Below are 24,299 nucleotides of genomic sequence, written 5' to 3' on the forward strand. Positions count from 1 at the left end.
CTGAAGTACCTCTGGAATGTAATACAGTGTTATCCTTCTGAAGTCCCATTTCAAAGTAAAATCAATTTTAAAACCTTTCCATTTACGTGTAAAGCAATAATCTTCCTTTTCAGAAACTAGCAGAAGCTCTAAAATTTCCAGTAAAGTGATCCTGGAAAAATACTTGACCTTCATATTTCTTTCCTTTAACTTTCCTTCTGGGAATATAGTATGCTGTAATGAACATGGAAAAAGGCAAGTGTCAAAGGATGCCAGCAGCAGCTAAAGCTTTGCAGCAGGAATGCAGCTTGTGGTTGCATTAGAAGAGATTTGCAAGCAAATCCAAGACTTTTTTTCTCCATTAGTTGAAGTGCTGGTGCACAACCGTAGTCCTCAAAATCGTGGAAATTTTATATGGAGTAGCTTTTCTTCTTGGGTATATTTATTTGTGTGTGAAGTTCTTTCCAAGTTATCACACCACAATCAATGATGAAGTGCTAAGCAGGATTTGGCTGTGCTCAAAAATCGCACGCTGAAGTGAAGTGGGCTCTCTGGATCTAACCAATAATCCCAGCAAGAATCCAAATGTCTTAGGGCTGCATGAGGGCTGCATATTTTTCAAACCGTAACTCAGGGCTGTGAAGGAATGATGCGAATAAAAAGGCAAAATTCCTTTCATTAAAATATTAGAAAGGTTTGATGACAAACTTTTGGGAACAAATTAGGTTAACTATTAACCTCAATAACCTCGAATATTATATTTCTACCTCAGAGCTATATATATAATCTAAAATAGTAAATTTGTTTCTGTTACAGGGCTTTGTGAAATTTGGTAATCCATTACAAAAAGGAAAAACTTGAAAATGTTTCATAGAAGTCAGATGTTGCTGTAATGCCAGATCATCAGACATATCTAGTGATCATACTGATGTATTTTACAGTTTTGTAATAGAACCAAAATTGGTGTAATGCATACAGAAATGTGGATAATCAGGACTGCAACTAGGAGATGGAGCAGCCTGATTCATTGATGAGAGTGGCTGACAACAGTATAGCTGTAGCACCTCCTGTTCCTGAGGGGAACCTGGTGCCTACCCACCAGGATAGGTTAGATCCCTAAAGTCCAGGAAACTTGAATGGATTTTTCTTTTGCTATAAAATCACAAGCTGCGCTTGCAGACCAGAAGTAGCTTACTGTAGCTGCCCCACAATAATGATTTTTGCCTGAGAGATTCCACAGAATTTATACCAATAGTTTACATTTCCCTTGGAAATTTCTAATATGATGATTTGGTGTTGGCTTTTTTGTATCATGTGTGAATCAGTTTGGTCAGGTGTATGTGTATATGAGTATGTATATGTGCTTACAGGTATACAATAATGCTAAAAGTTTTAGAGGTCGAAATCCAACCTTTTTCTAACTCTCAAGGGGAACCATCTGGAATCACCGAGTCAGGTTTCTTGAAGACAGAGTCCTGAGCTCCTGGACATCGTTCACCATTTGGAATGCTGGCAAGCAAGGCAAGAAGCTCTACAGAAGCTTGTCACCAGCTAATCAGAAAAAGGTGAGCTACTAAGAGTGGGTAACATCTGTAAAAAAACACTTTATTCTCTTTCATATGCCTCCTTGCTTCATCTAATGTAATGTAGCAAAATTCTCATAAGATATTTTGTCCCCAAAGTGCTAGTTGGTGATTAGTATAAAGTGGGGAAATTCTTAATATTCTCTAGAATGTATTTCTTCTTTTAAAATGCTGTATTACTTCATTTAGAGCATACGGTGTGTATGTAGTGCTACATGTGCACCCATGGTCCTGCTTGTGGCTGACTAAGCATAGTTGTAGGTTAGACACACTGTACAACTGTTATGGCCTGCTAGTGTGTAGCTGACCATGTAGTAGCCAGGTACCCAGGGTGAGTAGAATAACCCTATATTTGGATGGTTTAATACTGAACTACCTTATCAGAATTATTCATACATATGTAATATTTGTCCAGTCCTGAAATGGATACTGGACAGGTCTCTGTCGGATGCTGATCAAGCTGGTTTGTGTTATGAGGGGTAGTTGTACTGTAACTCCCTTTTGAAAAGCTTGATTGTTTAAAAGTAGGGGTGGGTGCGAGGTGAACAGGTGAGAAGAAACTATTGTACATGACTATCTAATTCACAATCAGTTGAAAATGTGGGGGTTACTTGTATTTGGCAATGGCAGATATTTCTCAGGAGAGATTTGTCTGAGAGTTTAAATACCTTACTTTTATAGCATTTTCTGTTGTGTAATAACTTTTTTTTAAGATAAAGGCTTTAGGGCTAATGTCAAATGGCTGTTTCTTATCAAGAACCACAGAACATTCATTTTATTACCAAATGTGTTTTCTTTTCTTAAAAATATGGATGGGAAGACAAGATGACAAATGTATATATAAACCTGATTAATGTTATGGCCCTCAGACCACACACATATAAAAAAAAGTGGAAGAAATTTGTATACTCATAGTCAAAATTACTGAATAGACATGGGAGACATTCACAGAGTAAATATACGACACAAGAATTGAACCTGAATTTCTTCCTTGATGCTCCAATGCAATCCCTCGTTCATTGCCATCGCACAGCAGTGGGTGAACTCTATGAAGAAAGAAGATTAAATGAAATCGGTTACTTCATTCAAAGAGGACAGAACTGTCCAGTAAATGTGCACGTGATTTTGAGGGGGTTTAGGAAAATGTTCTATTTCATTAGTATTTTGCAGAGCATTTTGTGAATTCCACTGATTTAGTAGTGACCATTGCACTTATCTGTCTGCAAGTTTGTGAGAATTAGAAAATAAGTTCCAAGGGAAGAGATGGCAGTTTGTCTGGTAGATTTTTGAGATGTTATGTAAAAAATAGACTGTGTTGTTTTTGTAGCACTCTCTCACCATCTTAGGTGCTGGGGTTTTTTTGTTTTGTTTTGTTTTCTAACTTTTTTTTGGTGCCAAGTCAAAATGGAGATTGATATTAAGATAGAACACCTCTCTAGGTTTGGGTTACATGTGCCACCTGCTTCGATAGGTGACTCATTCAGGGCTTCACATCCTGCTCAGCAAACACAACGGTAATTTGAATATGTCACTGCAGAGATGATAAAAGGGGCAAGAGAAAAATAATATTGCTGGTTTTTTGCCATTTTTCTGCCACAGAACCCAAGTTTACCTCTCCTTCATTCCCCGGTATGCTAGCACTGGCAGTGTGCTTCTAATTAACTAGACTTGACGTTCATTCCAGCTGACCTTTACATAACGTTTGCTTTGGCAGTGTTGCAGGCCATGATACTATTTTGCTTCTGTCAAGGTTACGTTTGCACATATTCCAGTATGCTTTAGTTTGATATTGAAATATTGCATAGAGCATTAACCCATTAAATACTGGACACTATACCAGACACATTTAGCAAGCTTACATGCCAGATGCCATTGCATATGCCAAGTATGACTCATTTTGCAAACGCACTGTAGAAAACTGCTGCTAAAATGCAGTCACTGTCTGATCCTTAATACCTTATATAGTGGATAAAGTTTGATTACTCTAAGTCTGACACATCATCCGAAGTATTCAGAGGTTTTCTCAAGAACTAATGAAGATAAGTACCTTCAGAAAGTGACTTGTATCATCCTAAGTGAGAGTAGGGCTTTTAGATAGCTAATTTCTGATGAAATTCATGTCATCTGCAGTGATTAAAGCACTAGTTTTATGTAGTTGTTCAGGCTCATTATGATTGTCATTGTAACTTCCTAGCTCTGCCAAAAGTGAGATCCCAAGTCTATCCATCTCAGTCAGAACTGAAACTTAAATGATATCCTAGTGTTTCATAGTAAGTCATTGGCAAAAGGCTGTAGAAGTAGTTAAAACATCTCACTTATCCAGCTGCTAATCAAAGGTTTATGCTGCCAGATTTCCAGGAAACAAACAGTAGGTAATTCATGGTAGTTTTCATTTTATTCTAACTTAATCGCAGTAAATAGAGGCCAGTTAAACTCCATGTTATACTTTTCCTCAAAAATCCTTCAGGTGTTTTGTGACTTATCTTCAACTCTTGCTAAAGACTCTAAAATCCCATATGAACAAAGGCTGTAAATAGTAGTTTTGTCTTTGCCAGCCCTAAAACCAGTGAAATACTTTTCCTCTATTACCCTTTAACAAGATTTAAGCTTTCATATATTCTGTTAATCATGAGAACACTAGAGATCCGGTATCATTTTGAATCTACAGGTAGAATCTAGTGATGTTTTGTAAACGGAGGCCCTGGGATATGAATTCATCAATTAAGCAAATTAGAGACCTTTAAAATACAACTCCAAAAGCCCCTTAAGACAGACTATGATGTTTTACATCAATACAATTACCATTTTCTCCTCTGAAGGTCCAGTTGTGTAAAACAGTATGATCTTAAAAGGTCCAATATCCTTTGCAATGCAGGTAAAATTGCCAAAATAAGCTGTGTAATTTAACTAAGCTGTTTAACTGAATTTGTTTTCGGTTGTTTTTATACTTTAAGTTGGTTTAGACTCTTGCCTATTTTACCTATGCTCTGTTTCACTGTTGCTGCGTCCTTTCACTGAGATGCAGAATTTCATTAGAGGCCATGAGAGTGATTTCAGTTGGAATGTGGAGTACAGCAGCATTGTTTTCTAAATTGGCACTAAGTACCTGTAGAAAATTTGGGACACGTACTCCTAGGATAAATAATATAAACCCCCCCAAACCTATTACATACAGTTTGTATTATTTTGTAATTGTGAAAAAAAATGTAAACTCTACTAAATCTTCAGGAAGCGAATTAATTAGTTTGAACTGTTAAACTTAGGTCATGTAAGAAAACATCTTTTTCAAAAAAGAATGTTTCTAGTATTTTTAGAACCTGATAAACAAAGCAACTGTATTTCTTATACTGACTAGGTTTATGTGGATTGTTTGAAAAGTATAAATATGTTGCGTGCTGAACAACATTGTTTCACAGAAAACAAAATTTTGGCAATTCCAGAAAGCAGTGGACTGTGTATGCTCATACTCAGTAACAAATTATTATTTTAGTCTATTTGGAAAACAGTTTGAATTTGAACTATGGCTATGTTAAAAGAGAAAAGGACACCTAAGCAATAGTCTCTCTTTCCCTTCAGACATCTGTATGGTGAATATTAAAGTAATGCTTTGTCTCCAAAGAGTTCAGGCAAAAATCCAAGGCTCAGTATTTTTTCTAAACAGCAACACAAGAAAAAAATTATTCAACTAGTAGGGTTTTTTTTATGAATTAATTACCAGGATCTCAGTATTCTTAGGGAAATTCTGTTTCCTGGCTGTCCCCTTCTTGATTCACGCAGTTGACAGTGGTTCAGTTTTAGCATTTCTGCAAGAACGAAGTCGAACAGACCTTTTTTTGTTTAAAACACATCCGTCTTGTCTATAATTTGCAGCTGAAGATGGAAACCAAATGTTTTTGGGATGCTACATATGCCTGGAGGTTTTCTGAGCTGTCTTGTCTGCTCTTTTATTCTCCATCAAACTTTGGCTAAAAGGAGAACTTTAGCATTTTGTGTCATTTCCGATAGCTGAAAATAGTGCTCAAATAGCTAACAGAAAATGAGGGAGAAAGGACAAAATAAGCATCAGCTAATTAGTGGCATGGAAACAGTACTAGTACATAGCCAGCCCATGAAGTTTCTCTGTGACAACCCACCAGTGGCAAACTTGAAAGCTTCAAGGAAGTATTTTGTACACAGTTTTTCCTAACTCATTAACCATTTAAAATCATCTGTTAGTTTCTCTTCACCTTTTTTCTAAGAGCAACATCACTAAACCATGTACTTCAACTGTGATCCTTCAGCTCACTCACAAAAAGCAAGAAATGTGTAAGTTTTGTAGCATTTTATCTACTCTTAAAGTATATGATTGGCAGTATGAGACACTGAAGTGCGCACATGTAAAAGCAAAGAAACATAAAGAAAGGGAAGAGCATTACACCCACCTTGACTGTGTAGCAAGAGATAGAATGACAAAATGAAAGAGAATTAAAAGAGAGCCTACAGAACAAGAAGAAAAATATGACATTTGTAAGCTTCAGTTAAATCCATCCTAAAATGACATGGAATAAAATAGAGGCTTTAATTTGGACTATAGCAAATACTTCATACTAAAATATGGCAGGGATATCTCCCTGCTGCTTCCATGTGGGAAGATGTGCTTTTTGCAGTGTCCGTTTTGTCAGTACAGAGGGATGCACACTTGAAAAGTTACTGGCATAACTGACATAGTTATCTGTTCTGGAGAAATGAGACACTTGCAACTAGTTTCCACACTGTTACATGTAAAAGGCATTTGTATGTTTTATGTACTAAGGGGACTTGCGTATGTACAATGTTTAGAAGCTCACTCTGCATGTCGGATTGTGGTATTAAAATTCTCTTAAACAACTTTGTCATGTACATGTGCAAAGAGGGAAGATACTATCTTTAACGGATCAGTGTCTTTAAATGGAGTCATGAAATGCGTGCTTGTAATTTGAAGATACCTGCAGCTTCTGTCATGGCTGCAATGCTAAAGAGGTGAGAGAAAAGCAGCGCCCTGATACTGAAGATCACTCAGACTCTGATGGAGAGTTGCTTGCTAGTTTCCTGGTTCTGCTTGTGGCCTGCTGGAAGGTGTTTATACCTCTGCATGACTTTTGTTCTGTTTGTTGTTAACTGTATCTATTTAAACTTGCATTATAACGCTTTCAGTTACTTTGTTTTGACATGAATGGCCTAAATGGATTTAACTTTTGTGGAGATGTATATCAGCATACTTCTGAGGACTTTTGCATGAAAGAATTATAAATAGAAGAATCAACAGGGTCACTAGAAGTTTAAAATGGATGAAGGATTGCATGAGATGTGGAGCGAATGCAGTAGGGAAGATCTGCTCATATAGGATTTTGTAGAGGGTTTGCAGTTTGTCATCTTTACATCAATTGGTCTCAAAATTTATCTTTAATGAGGAGGGAGAGGAGACAATGTGTACAGGTGACCGTTTGTCAAACGGGTTGTCCATTTTTTCTGTCATGCTCTATTACATTATTCACTCTCCCTTGTAAAACTTCCTTCTCGTATCCTTCCAACTAGAACAGAGCAGGATAATTTGCTGTGGTTATGTTTTGCTGCTTTCTGTAAATGATCATTACAGACCTAAAGCAGACCACAGGTGAAAATAAGATGAGAGAATAAAATCCTCTGAAGATCATTCACCATGAAAGGACATTATTAGGTTGATGAAATCTTTCAGTTTTTCCATTAGGAAATCTGAGTGGAACGGGAAGTATAAGGAAACATCCTCTGCAGTAGCCAATAAGGCAGTAAACAACTCAAGTATGAAACAAAGTATGAACTCTTGTGTAATAGCAGCAGAGCTCAGGCAGCTAGGTAATTACAGTGGCACCCCAAGCCCACTCTTACTGACGTTTCAGTTGTACGTTTGGAGTAGGATTAATCTGCTGCCCATTAATCTCCTTTTACCACAGGGAGGTCTGATAGTCCCAGCCTGTGTGTCCCCTCACACAGCTGCTGTGTTTATTAAAAAGAACCAGCCAGAGGGGTGCTTTTATCTTCCTCAAATGTGTCTTCCCCTAGCAGAGATTTTTTTTTTTTTGAGTAAATAACATCTTTTGAGACATATAAACTTTCTCTTATGAGGGAGAAAATGATTTCTCCTTTTTCCCTTACACCATTGTTAATGTGTGTTGCAATCCATATTTATAAAAATTACTTATAGTAATTACATAGCTTGTATATAACATATCTAGCCGTCTCTTCATGTTTTTAGCTGAGAGAAGTAGCAGTCTTTTTGTTTTCAAATTCTGCAAATTTTCATACAAGTGATGTTCAAAACAAAAGTATGTAATTTATGTGTTTTCTTAAAACTGAAGTGTGATCTGCAGACTCCGTAAGCTTCGGTGGTGTCATATTGTTAGAGGTAACGCAAAAGAACCATTTTGCTAGAAGGAGGGGAAAAAAACCCCAACTTGAGACTGCTTTATAGCTTTATAATTCATAGATTCCTCCCTGGGAGACAGTAGTTCATGTATGCATAGATGGTTTTCATAAAAGATACAAGAAAGAAGCCCATTAATGCAGGAAAATAAATAGGTGACTCTGGGTTTATCCTAACAGTATAAAGTAAATAGGTCATATAAGCCTGATGCCTTGAGTTCTCCTTATAGGATAAACAAATGTGTGTAAGTCCTGTATTTAGACTCCAGACATAGATTTTTCTTTAATTGGAAAATAAATAGTGTGTGTCAGGAAAATAGTTGACTTACATTTTGGCCACCCACATGGTGTACAGTCTGGCAGAAAAATTGCCCATTCAAGTCTGGCCTGTTTTATAATACTGTAAATATCAGATTTAAGCTGGCTGAATCCATTAAAAATTATACCTGGAGATACCTTAGTGGTAATTCCAAAAAAGAGGTTAAGAATCATTTCCATCTTCCAAGGGAAATTTGTCACAGACTTACTGTCAAGTGGTTTTTTTTTCACACAGCTGCTGTTACCAGGAGTTTCATGTACTCGATTGTCTGGAGGTGGGTGGTTAATATGGCAAAGGCAGCTTGCAGGATTTTCTACACATGGTAGTATGAGTAATGGCACAGGGTGAGAGGAAGTGTTATGATTATTGCTAATCTAGTGATAAAAGAACTGTCTTTGGTTCTCTAACACCATTCATGTTAAGAACTAATGAATGCACCAGTCAGAGGCTGTATTACAACCTGCTGAAGGTGAACAGTGTGATACTTTCCAGCACAGACCTTACAGCTGAATTCTGTTACTGACATTACAGTGTAGGTGGAATTTCACATTGCCTTATGTCAAAAGTTTTAATGTTTTGGTTTTTAAAATCTATAGGAGTGTAAACAGCTGAAAAAACTTCAATTGTCAGAAGATAAGTCAATGTATTTGACTTTATTTATTCCCAGAATAAATAAACTCTCTGTTGGGTTGACAGTAAAGACATATCCTGCTAAATTTTGTTGATAATGGTCACAGCTTCTAGGATGGTAAAACATTAGTGGTGGAACTGAGATTTGCAGAGTACTGGAGAATTTCAAAGGTGGTTAACACAGAATGAATAGTATACAGCTAAGTACCCTCTCTTTCCACAGTGGCTTCTACTTGCTTCCCTTCATATATATATATATATATATATATATACATTTTTATATGTGTGTGTGTGTATGTATGTACACATATAAATAAGATGGGTCAAGGAAATCTTGAGATGTAGTTTACTGTGCTCAGTCCACACCATCTGATTTTTCCAACTACAATAAAGCATTATTGTAGCAACTGCAGTAAAGCAGTGGTCATGGAAATAGGGCCAGGGATGTACAGTGTATTAGCTTCTGTTTAAGAGAAAAAAGAAAGCCTGAGATAGGTCCTGGTGCTTGGTCTTTGTGCTTGAAGGATCTGCTTGTGTTTGCTCATGTCTAACCCAGCCTGCATCAGCCACAAAGACCTTGTACAATGTCTGGTAGCTTCCTCGTACTGCCCTGAATTCCTTCCGTTATCAGTACTTCTATTATAATGTCTGAAACAGGGCAGGTGTGCTTAGTGTGATCCCTGCATCTGAACCCGCTGGCCTGTGATGTGATTCCTTTAGTCGTACAGCCCCCAACTGAAAATACAATGTTCTCTTAATGTTCTGTTCATTCTTGCTTTTGGTGCCTGTTTTCAGACAACCTATTTTCCAGGTATGAATGTCTGCCTCTGAGTATCCCTGCCCGCCTGCTCCAGTTTATTAGCTGGCATGGTGGGGGTGTTTAGCCATATTTGTAGTGCCTTCATGGTTTTGTTTGTATTCTCCTTCCGCTGATGTTTAATGGAAGAACTGATACTATGATGTTTAAAGAATTTGGATAGAAAACCATTCCATTGGATAGTGGAAATATCTCCAAAGTATTTTTGATGTAGAAACACCTTTTATGTTGCAAGAAGAATGCAGCTCCATCTGGCCATTGCCTGAGAACACATGTAACACAGATCTGTTCCTCTGCAGTCTTGCCCTTGGGCTGTAAATGTGGCACTCTGCGTCGGGAGTGAAGTAGCAGTGAGGAATGCAAAAGTTCAGCATTATGACACCAGTGCTCTTGTGTCAGTGTTTTCCTCTGCACAAACGGAATGAGGTCACTTCAGGTAAAAGAAAACTATTTCAATCACAGGAGGAAAATGTGTGAGAGAGATTTGTTGATGCAGAAAGCAAGCCAGCCCTTTGCAGCCTTCTCTAACTTAATAAATTAATAAACAGCTGTTTGGCTTTTCAAATTTTCTCAGCAGTAAGTGTTGCTAACCAATTTTTAATGCAACAATTAAAAAGATAGGAAAACTGCTATCCAGCTTTCACCAGATAATTGATTTCTGCAAGACCTTAACTATCTTAACTGCTGCTTCAGTGTAAGAGTTCTGTGTAGATAAGATGAGTAGATCTAATGGAAGTCAGAGGAAAACATAGCTATGTTTATTTTAAAAAGTCTTCCGAAATGTTACTGGCAACCTAATGGTTTAAAAATGAGGCCACTGTGTATTTTGGATTGCAGGCTTTTATTCTGCCTGCATATTTATGAGGAATACAAATAAAAAAACATCTGAAATATCTGGCAACTAGGGCTGCAAATAATGCTTCAAATAATATTCTGTAAGAATAACTAATATGAAGCAGTAATTATATGTGTTTAAACACCGAATCTGCTGAACTTTTCAGTTGAAAAATACAAAGTCCAAAACCGTAGGAATTCCCAAACTTGGTGTGTTATGACCTAGAACTGAGGCTGGTATTACCAGAGCATCCAAAGCAGTGGTGCAGCACTGCTATCCTGAGGTAGCTGCTGGTAGATTATACTTTGGGGCAGGCAGAAAGAGGAAGGCTTGTATTACCTAATCTCAGGAGTTTCGTGGAAGTGCCAATATGAGAGGCTACTCTCTGGTTTTACTTTAGTTACATATCACTGAGGATGAAGCTGATGATCTCATAGATGATTTCTCTTACGCAGTCAGTAGATCACCTGTTCTCACATTTGTAAAAACATAATTGTGCTCACAGATAACTGCAAAATTTGCCCATATCCTTAAGATACACCTGGAAAGGATTTAATCAAGTTTTAAGCTCCTTAGGAGGCCCAGGGGGCGTTGCCCTGTCCCTGTGTTCATTCACATGCCTGTAGCATTACTTATGTAGATACACGACAGGTGAAATACCTGCTGGTAGCAAAGAATGGTACTGAAATGCTCTGCTTCTGTTCTGCCAGGTAACTGCGTTTTGTGATGTTGATGAAAAGAAAATAACAAGAGGATTCTACACTTATGAAGAATCTGAGGTTAGTTATAAGTACTCTTGCATTCTTTACTGTGATCTGGAAGTGTTCTGGGAAATGTGATGAAAGAATACATCACTGATTTTAAATATTGTATAGCAATTCATTTTCGTAAGGAGGCTGTGACAGAAGACTAGAGAGCTGAGGCTTGATAACAGAGTGCAAACTATGGAGCCAGAACTATGGACCTCACACTCACTGAAGTCAGCTTAGAAAGGCAAAAATATATATACTCTGAAAGGGTTCTGATGATGGGCTAAAACATAGTCTTCACTGACAGTTTTTTTCTTTTAAGTGGGAGTAGAATTTGGCTCAAGATGGGTAAAAGTCAAGTATCTATTAAAATAAAGAGAGCTTCTGTGATTAATTGTAACCTATCTGTATGCTATATTGTATCTGAATAAAACTTTGGTAGGTTCCTTGGGAGCCTAAAATTGTAGGCAGCAGCGTTTTACTCCCTGGACAAGGAAGCATGATACTTAGATGGCAATAAACAAACCATATAGAAAAAAAAAAAAAAAAAAAGTCGTGTTGCAGTATTAATTCCACAATAGCAATTAGCTCAAGACCTGGAGCAAAGTTGCATCCAGATTCAGTCCCTACAACAGTTGGTGAAAAGACAGTTCTTGGTTCCCCTGGGCACCGGGTCAGGTCCTGTGAGCGCAGACTCCCAGGAGCGCAGTTTGACGATACGGCTCAGCCCGTCTCACTGCAGGGGTGGTCTGACTTCACTCACTGGCCTCAGCCACACACGCCCACTGCTTTGTTTATAATGGGTCTAGCAATCCTGCGGCGAAAGGAGGACTTGATTCAGTTAGCTGATCTGGCAGAAAAGGAACCCTCAAAATAAAAAGTTTTCCAGCAAGTTATCTTGTGAATCAAATTACCCTGAGGTTGCATGATCCTTCTATCTGATGGGAGTAGGACTGAGGGAGGGGTAGAAAGAGAGGAGGGGCACCTCCTCAGATATGGCTTGTGGTTAGACTAGAGTAACTGTAAAATCAAATTCTATACTGGGAAGCTAATGAGTGCTTTCAGCTGCATGAAAGCAATTGGAGTTCTGGGTTTTGACCCGGAATATAGAGGACTCACTAACTACCAGTTCAGTAATACTGTCAGTGTAATTGTTACAGATCCTGGGCATTTGTCTTCCTAAGACATACCCATCCTCTCAGATCAGTCATAAGGAAGATTGTACTGTAACCTGTTGTGAACCCTTAGAGAATTCTGCAGCTTGGATCCATGGTGAAGTCCCAACTGGGCATAAGCCATTTAACAGCTCCCACTGAGAGGGAAAGATTTTCCTTTGTATCCGCTATTGTGCCTGCTCTGATGCTTCTCTGATGGCACAGTAAGCTGATGCAGCTCATTAAAGTGGCAGAAAATTAACCTGCCAAAAAAAAGAGAGAACTTACTTTTTATGGGGTAGGCTATTAAAGCAGCACACCTTGCCATCAGATCAAAGAGGGAATTGTTTGGTAAAGAGCTAAAAGTAGAGCTTGGAGGTGAGGAAGAAGCAGCGGAGGAGTGAGACCTTCTCCTTTCAGCAGCAGAAAGCTCTTCATTCCAGGCTGATGCAATGTGTAACTTCGTTCAAAGAATCACAATTGTATTGAAAGATTATGGTAAGAAAATCAGGGGTAATTGAAACGCCTGGCAAAATGATGAGCAGTAGCATGTGAGCAGCTGGACTACTTAGCATGAGGTCTCAAAATAATTTTTTCGCTTTTTAGTGTTTAGTAGCTCTTAAAACTAACAAGTAACCCTGTGTCTCTGCTGAAGTCTGCTGATTTTTCCTGCAGGTGAGACCAAAACCAAAAATTCCTATATGTCACTTCAGAGACGCGACTCCACCGTTCATTATCTGCGTGAAGCTGGTGAGCACCACCTTTAGCCTCAGCTTTATGTCTAAAATCAGTATTTGCTCCATATGAAAATGCATTTCTATTTACTGTAAGTAGCTTTTCCCAGAAGCTTTTACTCTGCTTTTTTTATCAAACTGATTGAGCAGAGTATTTCAGGGATTCAAACAGCAGCATTAAGTAAAGTAGTATTAAGAATAACGAAAGGTACAGCTTCATGTAAGGGAGCTTGGATCTGTTTTACTTTCTTGCCCAACAATATTATATAGACAAATGAACATATATAGCCAGCCTCCTGGCCTTGTTTATTCCTAATGTTTTGCAGCCCTATGTACGGCAAAGGCTTTGTTTTTTAAATCAGACCTTAAAAGCTGCTTTGTTTGGCACTGCCAGTCTGAAGCCTCTTCTGTGTCTGACTGTGGTAACTTTCTTAGTTCAACTGGTTTTATTGACCTAATAACGTAACTAGAAGATGATAACCAGCAGTTATCTTGCTGTCATGTTTAAAATAGCAAAGCATGGTGTATGGGATAACACAGAAGTCTTAAAGCAATATAACACATACATTCTAGTTGCAATCAGTAATAAAAAGTCTCTAACGGTAACTAAAACCTGTTGCTACATTTGCTAAACACCAACATTCTAACGCTGGACTAGATCTGTTCAGAGGCTGATCAGCTGAATCTCATCATCTGGTACAGTCTGCTTTTAACTTAGCACTCCCAACTTTACAATCAGCTCTGAGATCATGAGTTGTAAAGCCAGACTGAAAGTACCTTAGGGCATTATCGTGTACAGTTGGTTGATAAACTCTTGGATAAACTAGTAATATTACAACTAATTTAATTTTTCATACGACATGAAATGGTGGGTGGAAGTCCCTAGACAAAACATCTGTGCAACCTGTTATAAAGCACATTTAATTTGTGAAGCCCTTACAATGAGACTATTATACCCTTTCTTGCCTGAAAACTCTGGTCTGTGACTTCAGTTGTGATTTCAGTGTATTTTTCCACTCATGGCCACTGAGCATTTTCTACTTGCTGATCACAGAACACTATAGGCCACTGTATCGTTTAAGTAACGTGCAGTATTTTCTTTGAAAATACAGTTTGACCTACCTGAAACAGTTTTAGAGTTTGTAAGTTGCCTTTAAAAGCTGTCCTTGAAGCAGCTCACTTTTTAGGATAATTTAAGAAAGTCAATAGTCATTCATACGGAGCCAAATCTCCAGAACCTGTCCGCAAGTTATCTCCTTACCCCTCTCACTTCATGACTGAATTACACAGTTGGCTACTGTGAAAGTTGGTGTTACAAGAGCTGACAGCAAAACCACCCTAGTGCAGAGGTAAAGAAAGAAAATAGTGGCCAAACAGACAAGAATGATGCTGGTAATAAACCTGCATAGTGACAGTCCGTAATGGAGCTTACACTGCCACAGATTTTAAACATCCTGATACCTGCTAATAATATGAACTTCACAGGACACTTATGTCATGATGCCATATTATTATTTTAATATTATGAAGACAATCAGGTTGTTAGAAAACCAAATTTATAATAAAGAACTGAAACCAGTTTTTTCTGTTAGCAGTGCTTAATACCCTGTTATCACCTGAGAAACCACAGACAATATAAGAAAGAAATAAAAACCAGAAATATATCTGTACCAAAGTGTAGGAAATGTAAAACCCAGTGGAGAGAGAAGAGGAATCAGAGGGTCTGAGGAAGCAGCAGCGCTCAGAGTCCAACTCCAGAACCAAGGCTGCTGGACCCTCCTTTTCTCTACCATCAACTGATCTTAAGGAGTGGTTTTTAGCGGCTCTTTCAGCTGTTGTCACACTTGCTGTATTTTCTTACTGGAGGGAGTCTTTGTGGAGCCTGTCAGGATCTGTGCAATCCCACTCTTACTACTTGCAAGGCTGGGGCTGGACTGAAATGGCCAGTTTTCAGTAGTAGTTTTGTCATGGAAAGTAGACTTTTACCAAAACAAAACAAGTTGATAAATGTGTCTGTGGTTTAAAACATTCGGGTATCCTGTCTGCAGGAGCTTTCAAGCTTCTAGATCTGACCACTAAAGAAAATGGTTTCTAAATGGGTTGAGAAGAGCAGAGTACTGAACTTTTTATTCATCTGTGTTGATATTGTGCAGGCCAAGTATAATGCCAAGGGTTTCTCTTCACTGTATTTATATGTTCAGTTTGCCTGGCTCTCTGTGCAGCCCACATCTGAAGGAACAGCTGAAGACAAAATTTCCCACTTGCTTTTCTTTAATCACCTTTTCTACATTTCCTCTTCCTATATGCTTTTTGAATGTCGGAGGATAGGAAAAAGTAGGGTAGGGGATAAGTATATAAAATATTGACTGTGTCAAATGAGAAATGTTGTCTTTTTGGTGATAGCTGTTGCTACCTCTCTGATGCTATTCACCCAGATCTAGCAAATCAAACTGTGCAGAAAAAATGCTGCTGTTTCAAGTTAAAGTCCCAGGCTGATGTAAAGGACTACATCTGAGACACAGAATTCCTCTGCAGATAGGCTGCTCTCCTTGTGCGTACTGTGGGGGGAAAAACAAAACTCCTGTGTTTGAGAGGTTACAAATGACCTGTATTTTCAAACTATGTAGGGCAAGTAGCTCTGTTTCAGGTCATGCAGCAAGCAAACATACAAAACCCCAGTGAGCGCACGGACATATCTTGTGTAGACAGCTGCCAGTGCAACAGCTACAACCTAGCTCCAAGGAACTGTCGGAAGTTTATGTAAGGCAGAATTAGCTGCAGATCCTCTTAGCCAATTTCTGAAGCAAAAGTCATTAACAAATTCCTGAATGTCCTAGACTTCCAAGTTTAGCTTTATTATTTACCAACATAAGTTCATCACCATTCTTCTGAAGAAGAAAGTGTCCTGGGGCCTTATTGTCTTTATTTTGCTCTTCATGGTAGGAGATTATTTTTAGTTTTGATACAGACAAAACTTACATGTTTATGTGCAGCTCTAAGAGGGTAATTTTGAAGATTAGATATGTTTATTAAGTGGGTTGTTCACAAGAAACGACTGCTGGCCATGTACTTGGAGCAGTGTTTGCTTATTTATTTTTTCAGGCAGTTCCTCCCTCGCTAGCACTGGCATTACTTGGCTACCATATAAAATTATTTTTGAAAAAGCAGTCATCATTTTATGTGAGCTTTGATCAGTTTGTATTTTAAAATAGCTTCATAAAGGGCTGTAGCTGAAACTGTGCTCTCTGTGTGTGCATAAGTTTTTGCTGAAGAGGATAAAATTGTGGCTTCAGTTCGTAAAAATTGTGTAGCAGTCTGCAGTACCACTTCACCTAAGGGTTTGCACTGTGTATTTTCTCTCGCTTTGAGGTAAAAGCGAAACGCTTAGAAATCGTGTATTGTGTCCTGTTTTGGCATGGTTTCCAAGTGCTTGAAATGAAAGGGATTTTTATTTTTCTGTCCCAGTAATTAAAATAGTTTCATTGTATAAAGTTTTCAGTAAATTTACTGTTAGACCAGTTATTGTAAAACCCTGCCTTGTTCTGTCACCTCAGTCTTGTGCTCTGGGAATGTAGGATCTGTTTTTAACTCTCACACTTAATTTAGCATCTGGGCTCTTTTATATATATCTTTTTAAATCTTCCTTAGAGCAGGTTCACTTTTCTGCAAGCTAAACGCAACTGGTTTGTACCCTATGTCCTAACTTGCAAAATCTTTGGTTTATGAAATCATTAGTGGAGGCTAAAGGTCGTAATCAAGACCTACTTTTCTGAGTAGAATTCCCTGTTGACGTGAGTGGTAAGTTTTGCAGATGGACCAGTGACAGTTTGGGATCTTAACTGAGCTGCAAAACTAGGACCCAGTCCTTCAAAGTATTAAATACCATCAAGTATTCTTGATTTCAAGAAGTAAAAAATAAAAGTACTCAACATCTTTCACAATCAGGGCTTTATCGCTCCGATAAGAAATTGGTTACCTTAGGGAAGTGGAGCCCTTGCTTAAAAAGCCTCGTGCCTTGGGCCCTCTCCTGCCCTTCTCTGAATTAAATTCATTAGCTATTCTTAATTTTTGTATGGTTAGAAAACATCAGAGCTCAATTATTTATGACTGGTGGTTATGTTTTTTGTTGAAGTTCTGGAACAGATGATGTCATCTTTGTAATTTCTGTCATTGCTAGTGACAATCGAAGGACATGGCAGGTAGAACTGTGCAGCAGAACGGGAGTTAATCTGTGATCCTGAGGCACATGCCTGGTTTGGGCAGGAGGTTTGAAACGGGACACATGCAGTGTTTTCTTTCCTGCATAAATTCAGGCAGCAGAAACAATGCAGAGGTTTGGAGGAGACAAGTCAGCTCCTTCTGTTACTGGACTCCGTGCTGCTGGGGACGGTGGTGTTCCCCAGGCTGGTGGGTCCAGGGTGACCTGGGAGGCTGGATGTACAGTCCTCTGTGTCAGACAGAAACCTTAAGTTTCTGAACTCAAGTTCATTAAAGATCCCAGAGCAATTTTTTGAATCCAATTATTCTAGCCAAAATCTAGCCTTCTACCTCCTTGAATTCCACAGTTTCAGTTGGACTCTGTTTTTGTAACTTCCTGTCCTAAACACGTGCAGTACTGCTGTGCATTATTAAAACTTCAATATTGCTGCTCTGGGCCAACCAAAAGAAGACTAGCAATCTCTTTACCTATCTCCTATAGTATCTATTATGAGCTTTAATTCTTTTTTTTTATGGTGACATTCCTGAAGATCAGTAGAATTAAGGACTCCAGGAAGAACAAAGTAGAAACGCTCAGAAATGCTGAAGTTGGCGTGTTTTTTTAATGACATCACTACCTTGCAAGATTGCTCATGGAGCAAACCTACCGGGTTCCTGTTCAGCTAATGTAACTGGGGCTCAAAGGAAACATCTTTAACTATGCAAAATATTTCAGCTGCTTGATGAAGGGTTTGTTTCACCAGCCACGCTAATCGTTGTTCAACATCTACAAAAATCACTGTTTTGTCAAACTCATTCCCTCGGTCCATTCTCTGAAAATGCCTGCAGAACAAAACAAAATGTGCAGATCGCTATCTGCGGAGCTCAGTCTAGCCCTTGTGTTCTACATCACAGCATGAGAACGAGTTGTCAAACCTCCCCTCCTGCACCCCCAACATATTAATTTGAACAGTAAGTTTTCAACATACACTTGATTTTTGAATGGAAACATTTCTGAGTCTTGGTTTATTTATGTTTAGTTCTGCAAATGGGACTTTCTTCTTTGGTCTAAATAATCAAAACCTGCTGCAACCTGAAATATGTGTGTCTGGTTGAGCTAATTCTCTTTTTCTTTCCTGCACAGGATTTGACAGGTGGAGTATTTGAAACAAACCTGAACATGCTGAACTTGAAGGAAGGGGTCGATTATTATCACTTTAACTAAAAACTAAGGTAAGGCAGTGATACCAAAGCTGTGTTATCCTCTGTGTACCTGTGTGTAGGAAGACTAAAGTATTCAGAGGTTTAGAATTATTTAGTAAATTTTACTTCATTAAATTAATCTTTGGGCCGAGTAAACCCTTTCTAAGGGAGGTCCTAGTTACACCACCAATAATGCTATTTGCTCATTTTACTACTGCTCATCACTTGTTTACCAAACTCAGCTTGGTTGTTAAATTGTATTTCTAATTTAAATAACCATCAAGTACAGCCCATAAGACAACAAGAGGACTGTTACCATAGGGAAGCCTTAAAAATGCATCAAGCAAAGCCTGTAACCACTGGAAGTGTAAAGAGAGGTTTCTGTCAAACATTGCTTGGGGCCCTCAGCCCTTCCCTGCCACTGGCTCCCTCCCTGCTACCGGGAGCAGCAGCTGGTGCTTGCGAGGTGACACCCTGCACCGGGCGGGCACGGGGATTCAGCTGCAGCACCCTCCGGGGCTGCAGGGGCAGCTGGATGATCCTGTCTACAGACGCTCACGCCTCTCACTGGACCTTCTCAGGGTTTTCTGAATAAGGAGACTTTGCCAACACAACTCGTGTTTTTCTTGCAGCAGGGACCTATAGGTGTAACTGCAGAACAAGATCTTTCAAGAATGTACTAGAAACTTCCCTTTTAATGAGAGTGTAACAACACCGGGGCTGTGGGTTCAGGAGTGTTTCTTCTGCAGCAAAGCCCGTGAGCAGCCTCAGTGCCAGCTCAGCCTGGGGCACGGCTCTGTGAATTGAGTGCTGCTTGCCTGACAGTGGGGCAGTCTCATCTCCCAGTCCAGGCTGCAAGTCTGCTTAAGAAGTGCTGAACAATATAACTTCTAGTTAAGATTTTTTTTCCTTTTAAGAGACAGGTTGTAGTTTGGGAAGTGAACACCTGCAGTAGAAGACTGCTGCAGTTTGTAGGAGGTCACAGAGAAGTGGACTTGGTTTTAGTTCTGCTGCCTGAATTTCTCCTTCCTTTCACACTTTCATAGATGTGTGTGTATACACACACACACACACACACACACATATATATACACAGACCCATGCAGCCACTGTTCTACTTGAAGTGCTGGGATAGCCATCACATAACACAGTATAACTAAAATACCGTGTTGCCTGTGCATTTGTCCTTTCCATCACGTTAGTCTGACAAAACGTTATAACCATTTCATTTTATAGTCAATAAGAAATGGTCTAAATTCCTAGCAGTTGCCTGCAGTACCAATTCATCTCTATTCTTAAGGGGAAAAAAATACAGCTTTAGTCCTTAAAGCAAGTTTACCACACAAAACATTTCCTTAAGTTCGGTATATAAAGAGCTATTAAGAGAGGCTTTGACTTTAGCTGCAGTGAAACCTGGATATTTTGTTTGACTATGACATAGGAATGACAGACTTATCCACAGAGACACTTCATGCTCAGGAAGATTTCATTATCACTAGGTGTTGCCACATTTTTACCTCTGACAAACAATTCTTTTAAGAGACTAATGCAGCAAGTCAGGTTTAATACTTTATGTGTACAGCAAGCACAGGGTGAATGGCTCCATTCAGAGTTACAGAAGTATAAATCACCAACATCAAAAAAAACCCCAGGTCACTTGTGACAGAAGTATGAAGAGAAACTGCCATCTTGTGGCTACAGATAATGACTTTAAAAACTAAAAACATAATGAATATTGTTGCCTTCTTATGGCATATCTGCACAATGCTTTAAGACATAATTTCTGCTTCTTGTTTTGTTAACCAGAGCACTTCGCAGCTTGTGCTGAGAAGCCGGTTTGTCAGGATGCTGCAGCACAAGCTCTTCCAGTCCTAATGGCACCTGAACCACGAGCTTCAGTTTACAAACCAGCAGCCAGTGCCTGCAGCTTCACTGTGCCGAACTCTGCAGGAGAGAGAGAAAAAAAGAGGTCACACAAAGTAGGCATGTACCTTGATTTTAACAGTAACCCAATCATGGAATTAAGGAAACTAAACAGAGAAGAAAATATTTACATATTTTGTACATTTACATGTAATATTTACAGTCTGTAATTTTTAACTACCCTCCAGCAAATTGTATTTGTACACGTTTTAAAGGAGTGATAAGTGTTGGTTTCAGCTGAAATTAACCTTATTCACCTTTTCATAATGTTATGCTTGGCTTCTTCTATTGTTTCTCCTGTGTCCTCCGGATCGGGGAGCTCTGGCAGAGGAGCAGAGTGCTCGGCACACGCTGGCTGCCAGCGGGGACGTCTGGACAGCTCTGAGAAGTCCTGCACGTTCACTGTCACTCTGAGTGAACTCAACAGTTCTCAGGGCAGTTGCAGGCTTAACTCTTTTTGCTAGAAGTTATACTATTTGCTTATGTTAAAAGAGGGGGGAAAAGGCAAAGTTCCAAATTCAGCACATAAGTTCCTGATTATAGGTGATACTGTTTGTAACAGTTCCATCTGAAATACCTGTGTGTAGATTGGGCTATTTCTTATTATTTTGTTTATAGTACAGACAGTTTTCTCCTAAGTTCTCAACCTCCAGTAATAAGGAGTTGAAATAAGGTTTTTTTGAGATCGAGGAGGTCATCTCATATCTTTATTTTGAACATAGTATTTCTCTTAGTTGACTAGAAAACCTTGAAATTGCAATGCTCAGGTCAAGTTTTGCTCTAAAAACAATTCATTTTATGGGCAAGAGGTTCAGATTCCTGTTTTCCAAAATTACAAAAATGTTAGTTGCAGGCTTCTTAAAATTGTACTAAAAGCAGAAGACTGTAGACACGATGGTAAAAAACAGAAGATAAGTAAAGAACCTGCTCTGGGGACAGCAGGGTGTCTTTGAAGGTTATTCATAGATGTCTTAATTATTAGCCTTCGGACCAATTTTTAAAATATACATTTAAAAAAAAGTATTTTTTTATATCATTGAGAACTCAAAACATGGAATCTACTTACATGAGGAAGCATCTTCAGTTTAAAGGCTTATCAGAATATTACACAGGAAGAACTGGCTGACCTGAAGGACTGACTTAGATAACGTACTGTCACAAAGAACCCGTTCAGCGAGCCCTTGGAACGCTGCATTTGCTAAAATCACCTTTAGATGCTGCAGCTGTAGAAAAGGCTTATGCAGTTCTCATGTAGAACTGTGCAGGGCAACAACAAAATAATGCTTTGCATAATTCTAGTCGTGAAAATAAACTTAATGGTGTTCAAATATTTTAGAAAATTAAGGGAATGAAGACCCACCCCATTAGGAAAAACTTAGGAAAGAAGAATGCATGGGTGATGTTTCTGACTTCTGAAATAATTACAAAGGACAAAACTTTCTAGAACTGTGAAGGCAGAACAACAGAAATTACAAAAGCTAAGGCTAAATTGATATACCACTATTTTTAAGCCTAATCAGTTTACAGAACAGATTATATGCTGTGGATGCCTGTGATCCTAGGGAACGAGCCTCAGGTCATCAAGTGTTCTCACCTTGTCTCGTTACTCAAAGTAAAAATAATTTTTCTTTGTTAACACGTTCTCCAAAGCAGTAATAACTGAGCCTCCTCATCTTTGGACAGAAAGAAAGGGAACCTCTCAGAAACCTTTACCAAAGCAGAAAATTCTGTACTTGTGAAATATGGAGCAGATGGGCAATTCTAAACTATGTGCAATAAAATGAAATGGGACTTATGTATGGAAATATTGTTTGTATTAACTTTTAGATTATATTCTTCCTCTTAGGCAGTGTTAAAGGTCTGTGGCTTGCACAACCACCTTATGATCTCTTTGTTGAAATTGACTGAGAAGCTTCTATCCTTTTTCTTTCCCCAGAAAGGGCAGAAAAACAGTTTTTGAAACATCTGTACTGCATTATTTCCTTCTTGTGTTTTGCCCGAGTAAGATGTCACACTACATGTCTGGAAAGTTTTCAAGAAACGAGGCTGGAAGGGCTTAAGACAACAGTCTTCAGCAATTCCATAGATTCTCTGTAGTGAGCTGTGAGGACGTTCCTCCTGGTGCACACTGATACATTCATGGAGCAGTGAAGAACTGCATCTGTTGCACAGTAGATTGGGTGGAACAATTCATCATTACCATGTTTCTTTAAAAAGCCCCTCGGGAGCACATTTCCATCCTTTACCTTGGACACCAGCTGTGGTTTGGGCACTTTCATCAGATCACAGAGACAGTTGCGTTTCTCTCTTACTACTGGCAATTCAGCTTCCCTGCATGAGGAGATATTTTCCAGTTAATTCAGAAATGAAAACTTGAAGTTGGCTACATACATACAACTTCTTAAACTATCCATATTTTTATTATATGATTATCTAAGGGTCTGTACTTTCACGTACATTTCAAATTGTAGAAGTTTTTGTTGCGTCGTATTTTAAGTATCACGTAACATTTCTGAACCATCTTAAGCCACATAAACCATAAATACAGAGCAGGTCTTCCAGAAGTGACCAATTACTAGTAAAATGTCCAAGACTGTTCTCTTAGGTTTTTGTATTAAAAAACACCCCCACTAATTCATACAACCCTTTTGACTAAACGTTCATCAATTTATTCTCTAAAGTTACAGCTCCTTTTTGCTTAAGAAGATTTCACATCAAGAATGAAAATAAATGTCACTGGATTTGGAAAACATTCTACTATCGAAAGAAGCTTTCTCCTGAAAATTCAGACCTAAAATTTGTAAGTCTTTAAGAAAGTTTCTGAAATAGCACTATGTCCATGAGATAATTTCCTCAAGAACTGTCAAGTTATAAAAAGCTCCCAAATGCCAAAAATCTATACAGACAGCATTCTTTTCCATGTTGTAAAAACTGACCACTCTACCTGGAATGCTGTGAAACTGAGCATTACTCACCCATTCAGTAGATTTATTTTGTTTTTCTTAAGTAACAACTGTAAATGAGCTATTAAAAATGTAACTCTTAGCACATAGAGTCCAAAACTACAGAGAAAAAGCATAAAGGGCAAGTTAGAATTAACCTGAACTACTTTTTTTTTTTTTTTTTTTTGACATCTTGGAAAATTTGTCATATTTGGTACTGGAAACCTTCCTGTAGCCAATTTATTATTTATAGAATAATTTGTTTAAACTTCAAATTACACAGTTGTATGATAAACTGTAGTTCCAGCAAGGAACAAACATACGTATGCCAGTACTTATCATCTTCCCCAAATATTAATTCTCAGTTGGCTTCCTGATGTTAATGCTTATTATAATTCAGAATCTACTCTGATTGTTTCAGTACTGAGAGCGCTTGAGAATAACAAGCAGCTCGCTCTGACACTCAGCAATGACTTCAAGTATCTTCTTTTGTAAACAGTTCAAATAAACCAAGATAAAACAATTAAGTTTGAAGTAAACTAGCTCTTCATATTTAATTGTAATGCAAGGGACATATTGCGATGGGGAACTTAGAGCAAGCCCTGACATAAGAATAAACCAGGCACCCAGTCACACCTTAAAAATCACCAATATTTATTTTTCTAAAGTGTTTTTTAGGAAGTATTTTGCTTTCAATGACCCATTTATGAGTACAGTTGTACTGCTGCTGCTGCTGCTTCTGTAGCAATTCGATGTGTACTGCTTCTAATCTTGGTACTGTAAACATCCCTTTGTGACAGCAGCAATCTAATTCTAC

General features: G+C 38.5%; 2 protein-coding genes across 5 annotated transcripts in view; one reads left to right on the plus strand and one right to left on the minus strand.

Annotated features, from left to right (window-relative positions):
- The window catches only part of QTGAL (queuosine-tRNA galactosyltransferase), a 125,913-nt gene extending 105,363 nt beyond the window's left edge, over positions 1 to 20,550 (plus strand). For both annotated transcript variants that reach the window (XM_074922187.1, XM_074922188.1), the window contains 5 exons: positions 1,409 to 1,544; positions 11,291 to 11,359; positions 13,159 to 13,233; positions 18,559 to 18,647; positions 20,424 to 20,550. In XM_074922187.1, the coding sequence (XP_074778288.1) occupies positions 1,409 to 1,544; positions 11,291 to 11,359; positions 13,159 to 13,233; positions 18,559 to 18,639 (361 nt within the window). In that variant the 3' untranslated portion in view covers positions 18,640 to 18,647; positions 20,424 to 20,550. The remainder of the gene's footprint in view (positions 1 to 1,408; positions 1,545 to 11,290; positions 11,360 to 13,158; positions 13,234 to 18,558; positions 18,648 to 20,423) is intronic.
- The window catches only part of TBCD (tubulin folding cofactor D), a 128,273-nt gene continuing 124,138 nt past the window's right edge, over positions 20,165 to 24,299 (minus strand). For 2 of the 3 annotated variants that reach the window (XM_074922184.1, XM_074922185.1), the window contains exon 39: positions 20,165 to 22,871. In XM_074922184.1, the coding sequence (XP_074778285.1) occupies positions 22,574 to 22,871 (298 nt within the window). In that variant the 3' untranslated portion in view covers positions 20,165 to 22,573. The remainder of the gene's footprint in view (positions 22,872 to 24,299) is intronic. The other variant, XM_074922186.1, reaches the window with a different exon arrangement.

This window comes from Athene noctua, chromosome 18 (assembly GCF_965140245.1).
Source record: "Athene noctua chromosome 18, bAthNoc1.hap1.1, whole genome shotgun sequence".
Lineage (NCBI taxonomy): Eukaryota > Metazoa > Chordata > Aves > Strigiformes > Strigidae > Athene > Athene noctua.